At 33.5% G+C, this 22,368-nt stretch overlaps 3 protein-coding genes across 5 annotated transcripts in view; 2 read left to right on the top strand and 1 right to left on the bottom strand.

Annotated features, from left to right (window-relative positions):
• The window catches only part of LOC106721062 (neurofilament medium polypeptide), a 43,073-nt gene that overhangs the window by 15,475 nt on the left and 5,230 nt on the right, over positions 1-22,368 (top strand). The window lies entirely within an intron of this gene.
• Positions 622-13,017, top strand: LOC106721064 (malate dehydrogenase, mitochondrial). Its single transcript, XM_014515933.2, has 7 exons — positions 622-895; positions 1,530-1,752; positions 4,390-4,534; positions 7,139-7,318; positions 11,071-11,271; positions 11,542-11,753; positions 12,760-13,017. Exons 1-7 carry the CDS (start codon positions 646-648, stop codon positions 13,007-13,009), a joined length of 1,461 nt encoding a protein of 486 aa, XP_014371419.1. The 5' UTR covers positions 622-645; the 3' UTR covers positions 13,010-13,017.
• Positions 13,502-20,357, bottom strand: LOC123721718 (pancreatic lipase-related protein 2). The gene is made up of 8 exons (XM_045681267.1): positions 19,984-20,357; positions 18,282-18,381; positions 17,646-17,794; positions 16,810-16,876; positions 16,079-16,266; positions 15,178-15,396; positions 13,749-13,902; positions 13,502-13,579 (listed from the first exon to the last, which is right to left on the bottom strand). Exons 1-8 carry the CDS (start codon positions 20,021-20,023, stop codon positions 13,516-13,518), a joined length of 981 nt encoding a protein of 326 aa, XP_045537223.1. The 5' UTR covers positions 20,024-20,357; the 3' UTR covers positions 13,502-13,515.

The raw sequence follows: 22,368 nt of genomic DNA, 5'->3' as shown, positions 1-22,368 counted from the left end.
ATCTCAGCTCATAATGTATCTTAATAAACAAAAGCTTTAATCTTAGATATCTCATCGTGCTATCTCTAATCGACTATCTCGATTGCATTTTCAATGACCCTAAATGTAAAAACTTGTCGCTACGTCTATTTCCGTTTCACAACAATCTTGTGCTAAGCCGTCCGTTCAGAATGCACTATTAATACGTCAGTGCCAAGGTGAGCCGTTGCCCGGAGCGCTTTCCCTCTCGACTCGGTCCATTGTTAAAGACCGGACTATAAATACAGCAGACTATCGAAACAACTCAATTACTATTCGAATCGTTCGTTATCGAATCTCAACTAAAGCTTTCATTGATCTATTGTTAAGATAAACTCTTGACACATTTATGATTTAGAATAGGGCTTATAGATGTACTATGAAATACTTTATTGCTGTCTATACTCCTCGAAGATTAGGCTTACTTCGAAAATGGAAACCCAGAGTTATAGTTGCTATTTAATATAGTCTGGAAGAATATATTTTCAATCACTTTAGTCGCTTGAGGTTTACATAAAACCTCTATAAAGCATTATGAAGTTAAGTAATGCTGTCAAACTTTGGCATGTAATATTTCTAAACGACCCTGAAAGAATACTTTTTTGTAAATATATCTAAATTTTTGCAATGTTTACATCAAATCTTATATCAAAATCTAAATATCTTTTCGGATGTCTGATAAATAGACATGATAATAATTACTTTAGATGTTATGCGAAATTTAAAGATGATAACAGGGATTGCAGGAGAGCTATTGTAGATATACCAGATAAGAAGGATGAAGTGTGTCCCGGGCCTTGTGAGAGAAGAAAGAAAAAGAAGGGAATTCTACACAAGATCAAATTGAAAATAATTGAAGGAGGCACTAACTTTGGAAGTATGTTAATTTGTTTTATAGGAGGATATAAAGATTGACTGAAAGAGGACATGTGCGGAAGGAGTGAATTCAGATTTCATCGGTGGTAGAGTAGTACAATGGAACCTTTATAAGCAAGAGTTTAAGGGATCGCTATATTTTTCTCGCTTCTAGAGTTTTCAATCTAACCTGAGTCTCTCGCTTATGAAGGTCGTCCCTCGGGATCGCGCAATGACTCTCTGTTATAGAGGGTTTCTAAGAGGTTAATAAAATATCGCCCAAAGATATTTTACTGCTCTGACAGCTTCTAAGCCAATTTTACAAGTAACTATGAAATCCTGTATAAGCCTCGATTGTCCATATCACTCTAAGGTGTAATAAATGCAACGTCTCGACGGAGCTGTAATTTCGAGAGAAATGTTCTGTAATACTAAATAACGTTTTATACACACAACTGGGAAATGGATATAAACGAATTCGGCTCGATATTTGGGATTTCCTTATGTTGCACCCTTTAGACTTAAAACAATGCTTTCGAAACTTTTTTTTTTTGAAAAATTCATAGGACTTATTCTAGCTATTTTCCACTATTAATGAAGTCATTGTTATAGGGTACTTACAAAATTTTGAATTTATATTTTATAACTTTTGGTAGCGCCATTTCGTGAATTGCGTTGTGAAGAAACGAAGAATGAGAGCAAGAAGAAAGCGGCGGCACAGATTGTGTCGGAGGGTCAGAAGGCGCTGCCCGCCCCCCTGCGCAAACCCCTCCCGTTGCCCGCGCCGCGCCCCGGGGTTCAGGTATCGCTGCTTGGCGCTGAGACCACCGTAGGCCAGTACACAGCGCTCCTGCTAAAGCAATGTCCTTGTATTAAAAAGTGAGTCGAAAACTTCATGTTGAAAATCAATCCATTAAGGTTTAAGATAATTCAAAATAAGTAGACATTTTTTCTTAGATACGCCAGATAGTTCTTGCGTGTTAGTTAACAACATAATTCAATAATTATATTGATGACCCCATCTACTACATTGAATTTGTGCGCGAATTCTGAAGTATGGTATTTAGAAAAACATAATATTTATATGTTATTTGTCCATAAGCAAAAAATCTAAGAAATAACTACAACATTCAAACGCCCGTGTAATGTATTTTCCCTCAGCGGCCCGCAATAAATTTGGATCTTTGTCGGGAATGCGAGCGGTGTTTTGACACCCCTGTCTCTGGATAAGACGGAACATCTCTAGAGACGCGTCCGAACAGATTTATGAGCCGCGTCTTGCAATGACGTCACGGCCTCCTGACCGCTTCTTATGGAGCTGAAGTAAATCAAACATTTTACGGCTACTTAGAAACTTTCTTCAATTAAAACTTAATATAACTTATATACATGAAACGAAGGATACGCGGATAAAGTAGCGCAAACGTATTGTAGATTGATATTAATGAATGATACATTCAGGACAATTTGTTGAAAAAATATTAATTACACAAAATAGTGAACATAATAAAAATTAGCTGAATACCGGGGCAGTCTTCCGGGAAATTTCGTTTACCTTCGAAACAACACTTAAATGCACATCGCAATGGCGCGTTCATGGAATTTATGATGTGTTTTTGAAAAGCAATTTCATTTAAACTTGAAATAAAATCATGTGTAAGTCAATAAGTTTTCTATGTCGCAAATATACTTATTTTAAATACTTTTAATATGTTTTATAGCTCTACGTAAAAAGGACAATATTGTTTCAATTGACTTTCGCTTTCAATAAGTTACACATTTTCTAACTTACCATTAAATCTTGAAAATGAAAGAAGTAAATTACATTTTGAAGCCGCGTAAAACCACCATACACAATTCCCCGCACGTGGGACCGTTAAGGTATGAAATAGGCGCGCATCAAACATTTACACAAACCTTAGACGTACTGTTATATGGATCGTTCAGTAAACGTAATAAAAGGAGCAAAGATTTTACGATTCGTGTCGCGACACACTGGTTATTTATCATGCCCTTTATTGCAGCCAAATAAGACAGTTCATTACATACGTTTTTATTGATTACAGGATTTATTATAAAAGACTTTTTCCGCTTAATCTAAAAACTTTTTCTAGAAGTAATCTTGACTGTTGTCTAGACTACTCTAGCAATCTAGATCGAAATATTTATTTGTATTCGTACTGCCCCAATCAAAATCTCAGTATTCTATATATAATAAGGATCACTGAGTGCACTTTAGGACAAGATAGAAAAAAGTTTTGAGTTAAGAAAGAACTTTTTATTTACCCTGACAAAGATTCCATTTGTCAAAATAAAATAAAACGTTCTGTCATGTTTGAACCGAAGTCAGTAAAATGTATCTTTTCATAGTCACTACAGTAGACTTATGTGTGACATGACATGTCTTATCCAAGCAGTGTAAATGGGATCTATTATTAGTCTGCACGTTTGCCTAGAATCACTGCCACTCAATTTTGAATCACAAATCTTCTTCGTCGCTGTACTAAGTGATTCAATGTATTCGTTTGCACGATGTTAATGTCTCGTGGGTTTAAATGAATGATAAAGTCTTAGAGGAATTACTTACAAGTCATTCCTCTAAAGATTATTAGTTATTATATATGAAAAAAAGTATTTGTACCTACAGGCACCATCCCTTTCTTACCCATGCGTTTATCTTTTTTCATCTCTACAAAATAGGAAATTTCATAATATTTCCGAGTATTGTTGGGTTTGGATTTATCCCACACATTATATTGTGAAGAATAAATAGCCTAGAATTAATAAAAGTACAAAGTGATATTTTTAAATAGTCACCTTTAATTATTTAGATAGAGGTGCAGAAAGCTCTCAGAGTGTTCGCATTTCCATGTCAAGAGATCGCAGCTCGCCGCTCGCGTTTGCTAGCTGTCTACTGCGGCAAACGTAATCAGTGCACAGCCAAATGTTGATTAATTATGAAGCTATTAAACAAATCAATCGCGAAAGGCTTAAATGACTCATAGAATACTTTATGAAGCATTCAGGATAATGTTTGATAGATCTTAATTTACATCTATCTATATATATAAAAGAAAGTCGTGTTAGTTACACTATTTATAACTCAAGAACGGCTGAACCGATTTGACTGAAAATTGATGGGCAGGTAGCTTAGAACCAGGAAACGGACATAGGATAATTTTTACCCCGTTTTCTATTTTTAATTCCGCGCGGACGGAGTCGCGGGTAAAAGTTAGTTAGATATAAACAAAAATAAATATTGTGTACCCGATTTAATATGTTAAGTGCTACTCGCTTGGAGAGTGTATTTATATACCAAAAATTTGTAGTGGCATGGAGAGTGTTAAAAATAGAACACAGTTAAAGAGCAAATTGCATCCCTGACCGTCAATTGTCATTGAAACAATTGAACTGCATGTATGCCGAGTCGACCATCTATAGTCAGTAAAGTCCAGGGCTGACTCTTTCTAGCTTTTAAGGTTAAGTTTCCAAGTAGTGTATTGGGTTCGATTCCAGACTACGCCTATACGAGGCACATTGCCCCGTGCCGAACTGCGATCGCGACCTGTGCCAAGTGGTGGAAGACCTACAGCACATCAACACCAACTGTCACATCCAAGCATTCAGCTGCACCTGCTGCGACCTGGAAAGATGTTTGCAGGTGCCCCTCGACTACTCGAGTTACTGTAACTTGCTAGGTCTAAATCTGAATCAAAGATCCCGTACTGTTAGAACGTAGCTTAGACATTTTACTATAATGTGAAGCAAAGAAACGTATTTTAAATAGTCTTTAAATTAAGTTACTTGTTTGTAAAGATTTACAAATCAGTATATTAGTGTATTGTAGTTATCGGTTTCTTTGTTTGGTTTATACCAATAATTGTATTAATATGTTATTTTTCAAAAGTAATCAAAAGTTTATTTTTAAAATGGATCTCAACGTAGGTGACAGACATAGTCTACTACATCTTGCCACCTTCTTATCATAACATGAAGTTAGTTCTTTAAGTTTAGTTAATAACATCAAATAAATTATTCCTTGTTTCAAAATTACAACAACTTATTAAAGATCTTAAATAGTACAATTATCTTATTTATGTTTTTGACCTATTTTATGCAAATACCTTTAGAAGGTTGTAACAATTAAAATGCAACAAAACGTGGCGCACCATAAGCCTTTTTACAAGTTGATGACCATTGTAGAGGTGTTTATTTCTAGTGAAAATATGACTACAATTTTTCGTTCAACTTTTTGTCATATTCAATGTTTATAATATATATTTTTACTTGAGATAAAAAAGAACTAGGTAAACTTATATACTCTTTATAATTTTTTTTTCAATATGGAAATGTCTATCTTAACTTTTTATGATTCCGAAGCGCGCTGTTAAAATCATGTGCCTAAACGATATTTAACTATAAGTAAAATGACTTAATGTCCATTCGATGTTTACCATTGTCACCATACGTCATGTCTCCATTTCTCAAACAAACTTATAAAGGAAATAATATAGACTTCAATTTATATGATATCTCACATATAAGGCATATGTCTAAAGTGTTCCTCCTATATTTATGTGTAAGAGTTTAAGTAAAATTCAAGAGGCACCGTTCCCTGCGCCTCTACGAAATTTGCATATCGTAGAGCCCGCCTCGACACCGCAAGCGCCAGTGAAACTGAACAAGTTTGCTCCACTTTGCACTTAACTTTATTATCAGCACCGCTGCACTCTCTTCGGTGCAAGCGATTGATATACGGTAATATGTGTTAAATTGGATATACGCGAGCTGTTTTCATAAGACATTGCCAGACTTTTTCTAAGTTACGTTCCCATAATCGTTATCCGCTTTTCTACAGTTTTATTGGGATTAATTTTTGTAATACAAAAAACCCATTACTGTTTCACTTAGTAGTAGAATCCTAAGGGCCATTATAATATATAGTGTCTTTGAATTGAATCCCCAAACTTGGCCACCGGTCGATTCCTTCCTGAAGTTGATTTAAAACCCAAATAAATTCCTTTGTATAGTGAGGTAAAAAACAACTTAATTTTCTACAAATCAATTTTTTTTTCGGCGAATATTCCAAGTAAAATGTGTTAGTCACAAATACCAAAGCAGTCATTAAAGGCTGAACAAAACGTCTACAACAATGGCGTTAGTGGAATGAGAACTTTTTCCCGCTCGACTTGTTTCGTCGGTCGTGCATGGCGTGGCGTTTGCAGGCGGGTGGCGACCCCGAGGGTTGCCAATCAATACGACAAACTACACCCGACCGCGAAATACACCAATGAAACTTCGCAAGAATCGATTTTGGCCTTATCTCAATCTGGTTGTGTAATCCATGCTAAGAAAAAACAGACTGCGTAACTTTTTGACTATTGACTTAAGTATTAAAGTTAACTTACTTGATTATTGAATTAAGTATAAGTTAAGTATCAGCTATTGTAGACAGAGTATTTTAAAATTATTGTGCCTAAGGTCAGAAACTAGATTGTTCTTGGACTGCTAACGCGCGTTACGTCTTGTATAACTTGATGTATGGCTGGTGATAAATAAAAAGGTGAGTAAACTGAGTTGGCACTACCTAAAATATTACACTGAAATTTTAGTTTCAAAAACAAGCAGCGCATTACATCTAAATGACAAAGTGATCCAAATGTTGGGCCAAGATATCCATCCAAATGTTTGGCTAAGAATCCTCATACCGGACAAAATGACCAACTAATTCAAATGTTTGGCGAAAATGCCAGATAAGAATCAGAATTAGCACTCTAGCGCGTGAAATGGTCTGTGGCGACGCGTAACTGATTAACACCGTGCTACTTATTGGGCACTTAGTTGGCGACAAACAACAACCCTAGACCGCGCCCCCCCTATGCCTTTTTTGTTAGGTTACGGGTCAATGACTTATATTTTTAATAATCGTATATTTCGTGCCGTACAACAGTTCAATTATTTCACGTCGCTATCGCTCCATTTGTTTTAATTATAGTGATTGTTTATTCGTAATTAAATAGCTTCACGAGATCGTGTTAAGGTAATGGGGTGGCAAGAGATGGTGATTTAGGTCAGCTTTTGGACTGTTCTTATTTTCGTAACCTTTCGTAAGATTGAAAATATTTGCACTTAAGGGTACTTACTATATTAAAAAACACAAGTAGAGTAGAGCGTACCAAATAAACTTTTCAAGAAGCTATCTTTAATCAACTGATCCGTGGACTGAAACTTAGTTCTTCCGTACATCGTAATATTTTCTTTCTAGAATACGGATTTAGTGCTTATTATGGATGGAGCTTGCAGTACGGATTCGTACGAGAAGCGATTCAGCGATCAAGCGGCAATGGTGAAGCGATACGCGGACGTGATCGCTAATGAGTGCCCTAAGGCATTCATTATAGTCGGCGCTACGCCTATCGACTGCATGGTACCTTTGATGGCCAAGGTTGTATTGATACTTTTTAAAGCGTTTTTAAGAATCGTATATTATTGTTTGATATGTATTAGATAAATAAGTATCCTGTTTCTGTACGTTCCTGTTCTTTATCGATTTACGGTAGGCAACGCGTTTGTAAATGCCGATGTCAATGGGCAACGGCCACTTCGGTAGGTTGGCAAATTCCGATGGCCGATTGCTCGTTTGATACCTTATAATATGAGAAAAATCATATTTTCTCCTGAAATATTTCAATTTAGAAATGTTGTACTTTTCGGTAGTCCACATTATTTATATTTTAGAAAAGTAAAAGAGAAAATACAAACGAATTTTGAACCTGCTGTAAAAAGACAAACACACTTCATAGTTCTTTAATTTTTTAGATTTTTTGTGCAACGAAATACCATTAATACATTGCAATTGAGATATAAAGTTAATTAAATTGTTTATCATTACAACATCAGAACATCATACAACACTAATTAGATTTGCATGGTTGTAACTACTGCAATCCAGTATCATTACAGGGTCTCGTAAAACTTTACGAACTAATAATATTGGGCCATTGGCACTTTATAGCTGGAATATGAGTCGTTAATTCTTAGATATGGATGTAATCAGCGCTTTATGAATGCAGCCTGGTGATACACTACAAAGTTATTGTTACGAGTATGTACAGACAGACCAGTGATCAAATTTCATGCGAATAGCGTTGCCATTCGTAAAAATACCATACAAACAACATTTTCATGTGTTCTATTTTTTTTTCCAAACAATACTTTTTTGTAAAACGTAAACTTGATACTGGCATACTACAAATGTCGCTGCTGCATTTACATAAAAAAATAAAACGATTCAAAATTCCAACGCATTCGGCTCGCAACGGTGCAGTTTTCAATCTGTGGTCTCTGTTCCCGCTACAAACGTTTTCATTATGAGTGAAGCGGTGCGTTCTCTGGATCGGATAAAAGCCGCTATTGCTGGTTGGCATCGACTGCACATTGTAATCTACGCTTTTGAAGCAAAAGGTTTGACTCATTTCGATAAGTGATATCAGTTCAATTTTTTTTCATAAATGTAACGCGTAATATAACGCCAGTGAACAAAATAAAAGTTAATTGAGGAACAAACAAATATTATGGAATTATCGGTGTTACTAACTTCAAATATCACTACAATACTCAAAGAACAATGTCATGTCGTAATTATCAAGAACGTTGTAATAATAACAGTCCTAAAAATCATGTTCAAACCAACTTAAAGAAAAATCAAAAATCTTAGAGAAAATTTAAATAAACGTGTCAACAATTCCATCCTACCTCGAATATAATTCAGACTTTATCTTAACGACATCTTTATAAGCTGAAATCTATCTATTAAAAGAAAATTTGCCTTGAAGTTTCCTCAATCAACCCTTTCATCTTTTGATAATGAACATCCTGAACTGAAATGGCTAATATTAGACTAATTGGCAATGCCAACAATCCACAATATTTTTGAAAACATTTTTATTGAAAACTCTTTGCTTTATATTTTTTTAAACACACTGTTTCCTTGATGAGCCAATTGTGTATTAAATTTAAAGTATCAAGTTTATTTAATCCCTCTAATGTGTGAAGCAAGTTATAAAAAAAAAAAAATTCCCTCGTAAGCCGAGACGTAAGGCAGTGAGTTGAGTCGCGACAAGCAAAGCCAGTGACGCAGTTTTACGGTACATTAAATTGCGTCGTTCTACAAAAAATTTTTGACTGACCTACTTAAGTGTTGTTTGTAGTTCAGCAGTTGTCGTTTAATCCAAGTTATTTTTTGTATATTCGACATTTCTGATGATTTGTATATTTGCAATCCCATTCGTCTTATTAATACATATCATAATTTCTGTTTCGTCAAAGAGAGCAAAATGCAATTAACTTTAGTTTCTTGCAATCCACAACAGAATTTCCCAATAACCTTATGAAATAAATATTTGTTTTTCATCCAATGACGTCGGTAAATCTTTGCGTAATCCCGGTGGGTATCGGTGACGTATTGGAGAAGTTTGTAAGAGCGATTGCTCTCAAAGCCAATCAAGTTTATAGAGCTATCGACTTTGATTATATTTGTTGGAGCGAATAACTTATTCCATTTTGTGTATTGGAATGCTCATTACTGCTTTTTGTGGGACTTTGCGGTGTGAGTTTTGTTTTACTTTCAACTATGTTAAATAAAGGCAGAATATTTATAAATATTACAAACACAGGTATCACAAAATAGTGGAATCTTGCAACAAATACAATGTTAAATATAATTTTAAATGAAATTACTCCTTTATCTTCATTTTGGTACTTTTGGATTATAGGTATAATATTTTGAAACAAATGATGATATTTATGAAACAAATATAACATAAAAAATGTACGTTATGAGGAAAACCTCGAACTCTTGCAAATTCTCATTCCAAGAATGCCTTTGATGTAAGCTTACGAGGGGCGTGCGTAGAATGTCCCGCGGCAATGCTCTAATGACCCGTCGACATAAACCTCGGATTGTAAAACCTTTTTTTTATGTACTAACATGGAAAAGGCAGTTTATCTAAAGATTTTATCATTACGACGGTGAAAAGATTAGTAGAATAAATATGGATATAAATATTACTTTACGTTTTGATTTAATGAAAGAAAAAAAAATTAACAATCGTAAATGAAACTTAGAACAAAACATACATTTCTGAAGCACTTTTGAGACATCACTTACAGCCGAACACAATATGTCCCTGTTCAATATTATGTCCAGTCATTAGTGACAATAATAATCTTAACAAATCATGGTTTAAACTAAATAAATTTTTATTCAAAAATACTTCAACAATTTATTCAACCGCTAAATAAACGCCATACTTCTTATCATCTTGGCAAACTTCAAAACAAACATCCTGCGTTTTAACTCTTCGCAAATGAAATGTAGACAACACAGCTAATGGTCGGTAACATTATCCTATTGTAGGTGTTGCACGCCTTTTCAAAGAAAAGCGCTTTTGTCACATGATATTAAGCCTCGTGTAATGACTATATAAATACAATGAGAACAGAACTAAGATAATAACATTTTATTATAAATAATAACTAAACACTTGATAAGCTCGGAAGTGAAAGTATCACAAATTGAAAATTAAAAAAATATAATTGTACGGTAATTTATGTCATAAACTGCCTGTAGCTGTACCGGTAATTACGAGGTGAAGATTTTAACAATCGAATTAAATATCCCAAACTCATAGTTTCCATATGTCCCTTAATGAAAAAAAAATCCCTTAAATGTAATGTTTTTGTTTGATTTCTTTATTGCGATAAACGTACACTACAAATAAATACTTTGTTACGGAATTGACATTGAAATAATTCAATTAAATCAATTAAGTGCCACAATCGGATTAATTGCCGTCGATACGCGAGTGCGAAAATCTTGTTACGAAGATTTTCAAGGATTGTATTGTTTTTACATTTGGTAAATCCTATCTCGCAACTCCATAATTCATATATTCTAAGTATTTTTAACATTAAACAATAGAATTTAAAAAAACTTTATGATTTTTGTTTTTGTGATTGATATTGAGCAAAGTGCGCTACGGCTGGCCAGTTATTTGCGTAAAGGATATTTATGAGACAAAATTATGCCAAAATAAAAGAATGGACTTCTTTGTTTTCTCTTTTACTTTTCATTACCAATCTCTGAGATTAGATACATACATATAAACTAAAGTTGTAACTATCATTTTCTCTCAGGCACTATCAGACATGGGTTGGTACAGTCCCCGTCGACTTTTAGGCTCCCTCGCGGTCCCCGAGATGAGAGCAAGTACCTTGGCCGCAAGGGCCCTGTGCCTGGACCCCTCCTACTGTAAGGTGCCTTGCGTCGGTGGAACAGAAGGCGAGGCTTTGGTGCCGTTATTCTCCAAAGCTGTTGAATACTTCGATTTTACTAGGGTATATTTATTGTTTTAAAATATAAAATATATATCTACCATGAATACGAACTGGAGTCGTACAATGTCTGCTCGTTGTATTTCATAAAAACCAGTTACCTTTGTTACCGTAATTACGGTATCAATAGTTCGGTCTACTGTATACCCAAATAAATATATAAACTTTTAGACTATCTTATATCTTAAGAGTGCGACAAACTTGGGTCTCGTGCCGCCACCGTAGTACCAATTTTTCGTTTTTTGAAGTCTTTAGTTGTCCTTCATATTTTAGCATAACGCTGAAATGCTAACGGAGACAGTGCGCACGTCTCCAGCTGCGATGACCCGAGCTGACGGGGAATGCGTGCGCGCGGCTGAGCTGAGCGAGGCCCATGCTCTCGCCGGCCTTGTCTCCAAAGTGGCCAATGCCCTCATATGTACAGATATACCGCATGTCACTGGATACTGCCAGATGGACCCGGGGCAGGTTATTTGCAGTTCGAGGTAATCACTAATCAACATGATAGTACTTACATACAAAATTTGATAAAATTATCATAAAGCATCAGAATAGTATTAGCACTTTATCCTTGACTAGAACTGCGACCTTCCCTTCGTATAAGGCTTTGTCTCGGTAAAGTACCAACCGCCTTCATAAAAAAATGATTTATCTTTTATGTTGGTACCCTTGTGATTGAAATACCAACACAGAATAACCTCATTACAACAAATAATACACATGAATATTTATTTTTCCCTTTCAAGTGTACTCTCTAAACAGTCAAAAAACACGGAAGTATCAATTTTAATATGAGTTTCTTTATTTCGTACCTTATTTGCATTTCAAAGGAATACGCATTTATATTTAATGACTCAAGTGGCAACAAAGAGATATTGCAACTTTGTGTAGGTAATTTAAACATTAATATTTCGCTCATTTTCCCTTTCAACCGAAATCTCTGTATAAAATATATCGTCATCCCTGTCATTATCTTCGACAAAACAGAGATAATAATAGCAATAGGTTTTAAAGGGAGATTGCTATCTCAGAAACCCACGGGTAGTAAAAAAATAGATGTATTTTAATTTGTGTGCTCATTTTTAATCAAATTATTTTGTGTAAACAATTATTGGTTTACATTGAGATTTTTTTATCATAAGATGGATTTTATAACTTTTATGACCTGTAATTTATATATTACCAATAAAATTGTAACTGTAACTGTAATTGTAGTTGGATAAGCAAGTAACTGTTGCAACTTGTTTAGAACTTCGAACATTTCGTTCACGGATTGGTTTGATTGGCCAACAATTTTTAATGAATTTAACTATACAAAGTTCTCCCATGCTGAAAATGTTCCACTTTGTCTTACAAAAATATTAACGCGGTACGTTATAAAAAACACTGTTTATATATGTTGTGAGTTTTGTATTTTTTTTCTCTTGATGTCTCTTAACGTAGATTTATTATTAATCATTAACCATGTCGTAATTCTCAACGTTTATTCAGATTTTTAGCCAACTTGGTGGAGATCAATGGATCAGGGATCACGAAGAACTTTGGATTGCCTAAATTGTCGGATACGGAGGTCACGCTTATGAATGTAGCGATGAACGAATTATGTTACAAAGAACGTTTGGTGTGCGAGTGGTACAACAAATACTGCAGTTCTTCCTGCCGGTTAGAAGCATCGCAGTTGCACTTCTTCACGCCGAAACATTATGACAGATTCGATGATTGCGCGTACGCTAATATGTAAAAATATACCAAGACCGTGTACATATATCCGTCTGTTTGTAGTTATGTTATTCATAAATATAGTCGTAGTATTCATTTTATATTTCTATTAATTTTGTAATCCATGGTAATTAAATTGATAACTATCGGCATTGGTAGTGAAATTGCACAGTTACAAGGTATTAAAAAGAAAATTGTAAATTCAACATATTTTATTATAACCACTTCTATTTTAAACCACCGAATTCATTTTATAACATCTTTATACGATTTTTATACATATAACGAATGTAAAGTAAAATAAACTTTCCTATCCTCTTTTGCTTTATTTCATTAATTTTTATTAAACTTTTACGCTAAATATTTATAAGGAACATTCGATCAAAAAGTGACTAGTAATGATCCTCGTTCTCACTAATAACTTATTGTAGAGAGATATAGAGCAGACATAAATATATTTATTTGACTATTCAAACCCTATAAAACTATTATTTAGAACATAAAAATGCTCATTAGAATTTTAATGCTTTACGGTCCATTCTTCGCAAACGGAGAATACTGATTCGTCTCCAAGTACATTATCCCTTTGATCCTGCAAAAAAGCAATCATTACGCAATTTGCAATCTCTACGATTCGACTGTAGCGACACATACATTGAAACATAATGGCATCCCTCACTATTCTTTTTGAAAAAACAGAGTCAAGATGTCTCGGCACTTGATACTTAACAGAAACCAGTTAACAGAATTCTAATACTAACGGTGGTTGAGCTCCTATACCCATATATCCGTCAACACTGAACCCACAGTTACTGGTGGGGTTCCGCCACGTCTTGCAAAGGGTGGCGGGGAAACCAGTGGGGTTCCTGAGGGACTCCGCGTAATACCGCCACGCGCGAATATGACTGCAACCATCTGGAAATACAGAAAATAATTTATTAGGGCGCTGAATTAAAACTATTCTGATAAAATTGAACAGGCTTGTTGAAATAACTGATTTGAAAAATATGACGCTATCAGCTATTACTCGTATGTATTACTGATCTAAAGGCGATGAGCGTAGCCGCCGGCAGAGCTGAATGCTTAGACATCTATAAATATTTTTTAACCGTCAATACAGGTGATAACCTAATTCAAAGAAAAAAAATTGTGAACTGGATAAAACCAAAAATATTGTTATTGTGGTCGAAACGTTTGCGCGATAAGAAATCTGCTATTGACATTTGGACATTGTACGATATTTGGCTTTAAGCCAGGCGGAGTATGCAGCGACCTGCATTTCTCGTGCCAAAGTTATTTTATAAGTCACGATATAAATAAAAAGTTCATTTTAAACACTCACGGGAGATCTATATAAAAGGGCAAGATAAAAAATTGTTTTCATCTCTTTTCATTTAAAATCTAAGCAAATTATAAGGATTAAATTTTTTACGTCAATTCTCTAGAATTGTCGTACCACGTAAGTATGTAATAAATTGTACTTTCTTGCCTCAAATCTAAAAAAGACTCGTAAGTATGGAAAAGTTACACAATGAATATAAGATAACAAAGCATTTAATATCTTGTGTAAGCGATACGATCCATAAAACGTAATAGTAATAGCTCCTTCATCGTATTTGGCGTTGCTTGTAGTACCCCCCTCCCCCGACGCCTACTGTGCGTCCCCCTCCCGCTTTGCAGCATCCGCGCTGTGACGTCAGAGCATCGATCGCATCCAGCCGAAACCCTGTTACGACAGTTTCATCTTGTACTGGGATAATGAAGGGTGCGCAACTCGAATCTCCTTTGTTTCAAACGTGTCATACAAACTTTTTGTAGATTGCGTACTTTTTGACATAACATTATTAAGATATGGAAGGTATTTTTTATAAATTTTCACGTCAATTAATACCACGTCATAAATATCGTTAAGAATAAAAAAAGACCAAATCCAACAAAGAGAGAGCCTATCACTTAGAACATAATTACCATAAAGTTATTCGTACATCAGCTTTTTTAAATATTTTCGTTTCTATTTTTACTCTAATTATTCTTAAATCTAAGTTCTAATGCGTAATAGTTACCTAAAAAGTAACCTTATAACAAGTTAGGAATAGCGTTTGTTTGTTTTCTTTTTTTTTTGTTATAAACGATTCCTTCTGCAATACATACGGCTTTGTATATAAACAGCATTTTAAAATGTTTACTTACATATATATTTCACCTCCATATTCTTAACAAGCTGATCAACCCAACATCCCGGCTGGATCCAAGACCCATAATTGGGATAAAAGTCGACGTCACCAATAGGCGTCAGGAACCCGAAAATCCCGGGATTCGTATGAATGACGTCAACGAAGGCAGCATCACCCTTGGACAAGTGACCATCTGTGTTCGTGAACGTGTATCCTGGGTAGGCAGGGTCCAAACCTGTGAGAAGTTAATCCAATTTTAATATGTTAATGTATAAGTTCCTTCATATTAAGATTAAAATTTTCGGTGTAGAATATAAATTAAAATTACGAAAAAAATTACCCCCGAACATTGTATATTCACTCTAAAGATATGTCTTTTGGCTGATGATTAGAGGTATAATGTAAAAACTAAATACAAATCTAAGGATACATTGTGTTTATGTGAATTGCTAATTATATGTTTCTTTATATTCTTCCAAATTACCGCAGTGGTTTTTAATTCCAAACCATAAAGAGGATTACAGCTCTTTGGCTGAAAAGGAAACAAAGCTTTTTACTACGTAAAGTATAAAGAGAATAATAAATTCGCGGGTAAACCTTAATCCGGGATTAACTGTAACGCACTATGGAAACAAACTACAAACTTAGTTACTTTAACAAAAATAAAAGCAAAAACTTACGAATCTCATTTAACTACACCGAAGTTGACTATGATTCAATTGTATTTCTACAAACTTGACCGGGTTTAAGTCTAAATAAGCTAATTTTAACTTAAACAACAACGATAACTTTTGGCTTGTTTAACTTTAAAAATTGAGTAAATATATGGAAGTCTAATGAATTGATTTATTTTAAATCTAAAACTAGTATTTCAGACTGACTAGAGCTTGAGAGCTGAGCTTTTTAAAATTTCTCACCAGTTATCCTGCCTATTTGTAGGCCTCTGGATTTCAACATCTTTCCAGCGAATCCCGCTGCTTCAGCGCCTAAAGAAAATCCGACAACGTGTAATGACGACGCCTTCGAGCCCACTGAGTCCAAGTACTGTATAAAGTCTGCTAATTTCACTCCCATGTACCGAGTGTTCTTAACTGCTGTAATGTACCTGAAGAATTAATTACAAACGTATTAATTTACGAGTACTTTTTATGTATCTGTAATCTAGATTCTTAAAATTACGGTTATTATCGTCATCATCAGCCTGTGTTTCACAGCATGTGGTCCTCCGCGCACCGCATCCTACAAGTTTCTTTCAAACCCAAAGTATACTTGGGATAAATAAAAAAACAACTATCATGTTCACGCCCATCGTATGTGGAAAACTTAGGAATAACTTTCCGTAAAGACGCAATAAATAAAACCCGCATAGTAACATGTACAACTCAGATTCCCAAGCGTGCCATTTTTGTCTACACTCAAAACATTGGACTCTTAAATAAGGATTTAGTACTATCTGTTGAACATTCCCAGCATTGATTCTATTTCGTAGTTGGAGTGGTCAACATTATTTATAATTTTATTTTCAAACAGTAACCGTAGAGTTCCACTGCAGTGCCACTTACATTACGAGTAATACATATTGTCATCCCCTTCATTTTCTTGTGTGGAGTGAAATTCTACGATTAAACAAATTAATAGAATTACTTACCACGGGAATGGCATAAGACGCGACCAATCCACAGAGATAAAGTTACAATCACTGGCAGCCAAATATGCTGAAAAAAAGCAAATTACTTATATAGATCAAATTATTTTTAATGCTTTAAATATGAGAAAACTGCATGCTTTTGTAAAAAACATATATATATTCAAATTCTCCTGCACACTGCTCTCTTTATTAAATGAAATCTGTATACTACAGTAAAAAAAATTAACTGACTTCTAAAAGGAAGACCATTAACAATAAACTATTATAGACCAAGTGAACCAAGTGAAGTGACTTAAGCCAAGACTAAACAATATTTATACTTCTCTTTACTAAAATATGAAGAACTTTAAGCCTTTTCGCAACTAGTAAATTCAATTTAAAACTGGTTCATCAAAAATCAAATATTATAAAACTTAATGGCAACTTTTCGATACTTGACAAATTTACTTTCTAACTTCGAAACTTTGCTAATAATGCTGTGTAAGACTTGATAAAATTTTGGCAACGCATTTCTTCCAATATAAGTTTCCATTTTGGATATGCATTTATTATACTCGTTTATGACAGGAAATAAAATTGATTTGTGGAAAAGAATTTTTTTAAGTTTGTGTGATTTTATTATTTAATTACGACAAATTGTTAACATAATAACTGAGATGATAATTTATGGCTATGTCAAAGAATAATAATTGTTTTTCCGCGTAGATTAATTTCAGAATTTTGATCAATTTAAATTTACCCAACTGCAAAATTTTAAGAGTTACTGGATTAAGTGAATACAATTTTATCTTTTGTCAAACACTAGTTTCAAAATAAAAGAAACGCTATTTCCTTACCATCTCTCATTGTTGTAGTGCTTGCTCCTGTGATAGCCTCTGAGAAGCCCATTACATAAATAACGGTTGGCTTCGAGATATCAAAATCAGTTCTGGACAATTCTGTCAAATTATTTGATGGGACTGTATGGAACGTTGTGGGATGCACTCTGAAATCCAGTAATAATACACCATCATCATATATACACACATAGTCATCGTAATACATTTGTAGTGGAAGCAATTCCGCGTTTCGTCTGATGAGTGTGGTGCCGGAGGCCTAATTTTAGTCCTCTTTCCCTTCCCACCCTTTTCTTATTAGGAAAGGGTGGCGGTCGCCTCGCTATTTCGGCGAATCCAGGTGGCCGTTTGCTTGTTTACGACCTTTTGATACAAAAAAGAAAAAAAATTTGTGATCTCAACGAACCATTGATAATTTATCGTGACATATTACAAACTATCGAAGTCAAATCGTCATATTGTTATTAATATTTGTAAGTTTATTAAATGCCTAATCAAATTATAAACTAACAAAGATAGACTTGGTTTCTGGTGAATTCCTTTTCAAATTCTCCTCTCAGATCTTTTTGCACTATCAAATAGAAATAGAGATCATAAGATGTTTTGTACATTCGTTTCAATAATGGAAGCCCATACCTGTTGAATAGCTTGTATTGGATGTCGATGCCGTCATCTCTTAGACAACAGTTGATACACTCGCCTATCGGAGCTGGCATGTAACAGATTTCTGCTATACCTGAAATTATTATTTTTTTTTTTGTTTTATAATATCACTGATTTTCATTTTTATAATACCAGTATTATTCAAATAAGTTTTAGTATAAGTTTTAAGCTAACGGAATTTCATGGTTCCAACTTACGAAACTGCAATTTTTATGTACGGCAAGATTTTTTAATTCAACTACTATATCTATGTATCAATTTTTGTATACAAATCATTATGTACCATGAAATATTCCATGACAACATGAATTAATAGTATATGAAGTCAACATTTAACCCTGAATGCATCACAAGTCTATTATAGTGCATCATCAATTTACTAAGCAATTTGTATATCTATATATTTACTCTGTACTTGAGATGTATTATATGTTGATCGCAGTAAATAGATAAGCATATAATTTGCGCAAGGTTCTTTGCGTATATATAGAGTATGTTTATCAAGTGTTATGTACATTGCAAATTATGAAAGTAATAGGGCATCCACTTATCTTATTCTGACCTGATAAAAATCATAAACTACACAAAAAGAACAAACAAGGATTTTTTTAGTACCCAATAAAAAGAAATGCGTTTTAGTAAGTTTAGTTTTTTTTTTTCGTTAAAGGTTTTTCATAAATTCAGCTACATACCTTCAGTTTCAATTGAACAATCGAACTGTATAATTAAAACTTAAATCTATGGACAAAACTGAGAACTATATAGTATAACTAACAGTTACAATGTTGCCTACAAACGTGAAGGTGTGTAACTGGCTTAATATGTATCAAGTAGGTGTCAATTGGAATGACTTTTGTGTCTTAACATTACTGTGCACCTTGGCTGCTGTACACACAAAAACAATATGCCATCCCTCTCATTCTCTTAGAAAAAAATAGATATACCAATATGTTTTGTACTATAGGTAAAAAGAAACATATTGATTTATATTAAAGTAAGATGAATTTGAGTGTGTATTGACCTTAAATTAAATTATAGGTTATAAAAAGTCCATATTACATATTCAAGTACGAACTTTGTCTATTATTATTGCTTTTTTATCTGTACAAGGAAATTATTTCTCTTTTTTAATACCTAATTTACATACGTTATACGAATTTACATACGTATATCGTGTTAAATTATAATACGAGTGAAATACTTTTATGCAAGCAATTTCTTTCAATCTTAATAAAATAGTGCACCAACCTCTGCGGAATTTTATGACTCAAGTAACGTAATCTCTGATATTCTTCCTCATAATTAAAAATTATGCTCTAATCAAAAAAGTTAAAATACAATAAAAAAGTTTGAACTTAACCATATATATTTAACCTTTCATATTTTTATTCTATTAAACTTTATACATGTTATTATTATTAGGATTGGAATACTACATCTGCCTATTGGTTTAAATGATTGCATTTAATGTACACAACATACACACATTGTAGGCAAAAGAAAAACCATGCATTATTACTAACTAAATATTAAAATAACATTTTTATAAAAACAAATTCAGAATAGACATCGAAAGACCTCATGACATCAATAATTTTATCAATTGTTTTGAAATATTCATAATTTTTATTAAAAAAAAATCATAAATTATCACTAAAAATAATAAACAACTTACCAATGAAAAAGGTCATTATCGTGCACGGTGAGGGTTTCATGTTGCAATCGTAACTCACAGGAGACAAGGGGAAAACACTTGAGGCGTCGAAAAATCATGTCACAGACTCACAGAGCAACCCCACATGTTCCCCTAACGAAGACAGACTCAGTACAATGCCGTATTCACAATGCTACGAAACACATTTAATTTTTTTTGTGCCATTGAAACCTAAGTAGATAGTTTTATTTATTAGCATATATTCACCACAAGCTGATATCTTCCGTGTATCCACAACATCGAATGTCGTGATTTTAAATTAAAATAGACTAAGCAGATTCACTTGACAGAGTAGCTACTATGTAGAGCTTACTACGAATGTTTGTTGCACAGAGTACCTTCAACAACTGTTCTCTATTTTTCTGTCTACTCGAACGGCAAATCTTTCGCAATTTACTAATAAAAATTTAGCTTAGACAAATGTCGCAACGTGTTTACACTCGGTCTTATTTAAATGACAACTTGACTGAGCATTTCTTAAAATTAAACATGGAAAAAATTACAATTTTGCGGATGATATGTTGAAATCTTTTATATGTGTCTCAGTCCATTGTTTTTTAAGCTCTTAACCTCAACTCCTCGACTGAGAAAACTTGAATTGTGCATCTTTATTATCATTTACAATTATAATTCACATGTTTTTAAAAATTAATAAATAATATGTTTTTTTTTGTCGTTCCGTTGTTTCCCATTGTTGTATAATTTATACAAAAACTTATTAACTATGTGTTTTTAAACAACGATATAATAAAAGGTATGATAATAGTTTCGGCCTTAGGAACCCGCCGGTTACATCTAAGTATATGAAATACAACTACGTATAAAATAGGATTTAGTATAATAGAATAGAGCGATTAGAAAAGTTTTTCACACTATCATTCCCATATTTGTTGATCATTGATACATATTTGTCACCCCCTTCTATAAACGTTAATTTACTTCTAACACACGCAAGAAAGAAATAATATTTTTTTACTTATGGCCAGCGACTTCTCTGGGGAGTAGTTAGGAAATGATAGCTGGTGGTATCTCTTGCAACAATCGTAACGGAGCAAAATTGTGGCGAATTGATTGCGCTGCCGCAACGAAACGAATAATTGAATGTTTCATAATTAACTTAAATAATCATTGTTATAAATTAAATTAATGTATACTACTGTCTTTATGCTTTATATAGTTCACGGCTAGTTTCTACGAAATTTTTCTAGATTGAATTTTTTCTTGTTGGTCAAACTAAAGAAAATTATGTATGCAAACCCGCAGGCAAGAGCTAGTAATTTATAAATCGACAATGAACGACAGCACATCAATGGGTTCAAGAACAATTAGTCTTTGATTCCGCTGTCAAAAGTTGATCTTAGGTTCATGACCTTTTTAGCAAAGCATTGAAGAAATAAATTGGTAAAATACAATTACTCGTACTTACATCATGTTTCAATGACTTACTTTTAAGTTCCGAAGGCTTTACGATATTTGTAATTAGAAACTGATTAACAATATGCTAACGCCAGTGTACACAAAAAGCTAAGATATGTCAAAGCTATATTAAGAGAAACAATCAACCATATATATGATAGACAGATTCCATGATTAATTTTACAATTTACAATAAATTAAACTAGTGTGTTAATAGTACAAAGAAGCAATGAATCGCTTTATGTTAAGTGTATCATCATAATAAAGAAACTGCAGATGATTCTGCGTTTAGTAAAATAAACATGACAAAGTCCTTCGTTAGTATTTTCCGAATGATTTAAACGTAACGATGCTTGACCTTGATTATGGGGCAAAGTTTTTTATATGTAAGTATGTAACATGTTATTATAAACTAATAAATAATAATAAGCTTAAGTGGTTCCCCTTTAGTGTTGATTTTAATAAGCTATCGCTACTTAACAAAAGTAGACGGTAAAAATGATTTTTTATTTTTTGTATTCGTTTAAACAAATAATGGTTTTTATTTTAAACCAGGGTCGTATCTTTGAAACTTATTTAATAAAGTGTCATTGTAGTAAAAAAAAGAAAACAATTACTTAATAGTCGATTTAAAAGTGTCTATTACTGTGTGTCATACACACCTTTACAGTAATATAGTATTGCCTATTATTACCGTGCCGGATTATCGATACAAAACGTATTATTTACGTATATTTTTTTTTTTTTTGAAAAAGATATTTTTTTGTTTTGCTGACTTGAGCGTTACAAAAAGTTCATCTAATGTTCAAATTCGTGACTCGAAGTATTACTTTTGAATAAATTACTATTTCTTTTTTTTTTGTTTAACCTTAAAATTTTCGATAACCTTAATCCGGAATATACGGAAATCTTTTTCACCTTCTTTTACAT

The sequence above is a fragment of the Papilio machaon genome, chromosome 15 (genome assembly GCF_912999745.1).
Source record: "Papilio machaon chromosome 15, ilPapMach1.1, whole genome shotgun sequence".
Taxonomy (NCBI): Eukaryota; Metazoa; Arthropoda; class Insecta; order Lepidoptera; family Papilionidae; genus Papilio; species Papilio machaon.
Note: the sequence above shows the minus strand (reverse complement) of the source record. Positions and strands in the feature narration are given on the sequence as shown.

What these genes read in the sequence shown, in the direction of transcription:
- LOC106721064 (XM_014515933.2), top strand. Translation starts at nt 646, where the DNA reads ATGTTTACATCAAATCTTATATCAAAATCTAAATATCTTTTCGGATGT. An exon ending in CAATGTCCTTGTATTAAAAA is followed by an intron (nt 1,753 to 4,389) that starts GTGAGTCGAAAA and finishes GTTCGATTCCAG; the next exon opens with ACTACGCCTATACGAGGCAC. An exon ending in ACCTGGAAAGATGTTTGCAG is followed by an intron (nt 4,535 to 7,138) that starts GTGCCCCTCGAC and finishes TTTTCTTTCTAG; the next exon opens with AATACGGATTTAGTGCTTAT.
- LOC123721718 (XM_045681267.1), bottom strand. Translation starts at nt 20,023, where the DNA reads ATGAAACCCTCACCGTGCACGATAATGACCTTTTTCATTG. An exon ending in ACAAATAGGCAGGATAACTG is followed by an intron (nt 15,397 to 16,078) that starts GTGAGAAATTTT and finishes AACTTCTCACAG; the next exon opens with GTTTGGACCCTGCCTACCCA. An exon ending in GGTATAGGAGCTCAACCACC is followed by an intron (nt 13,580 to 13,748) that starts GTTAGTATTAGA and finishes GCTTTTTTGCAG; the next exon opens with GATCAAAGGGATAATGTACT.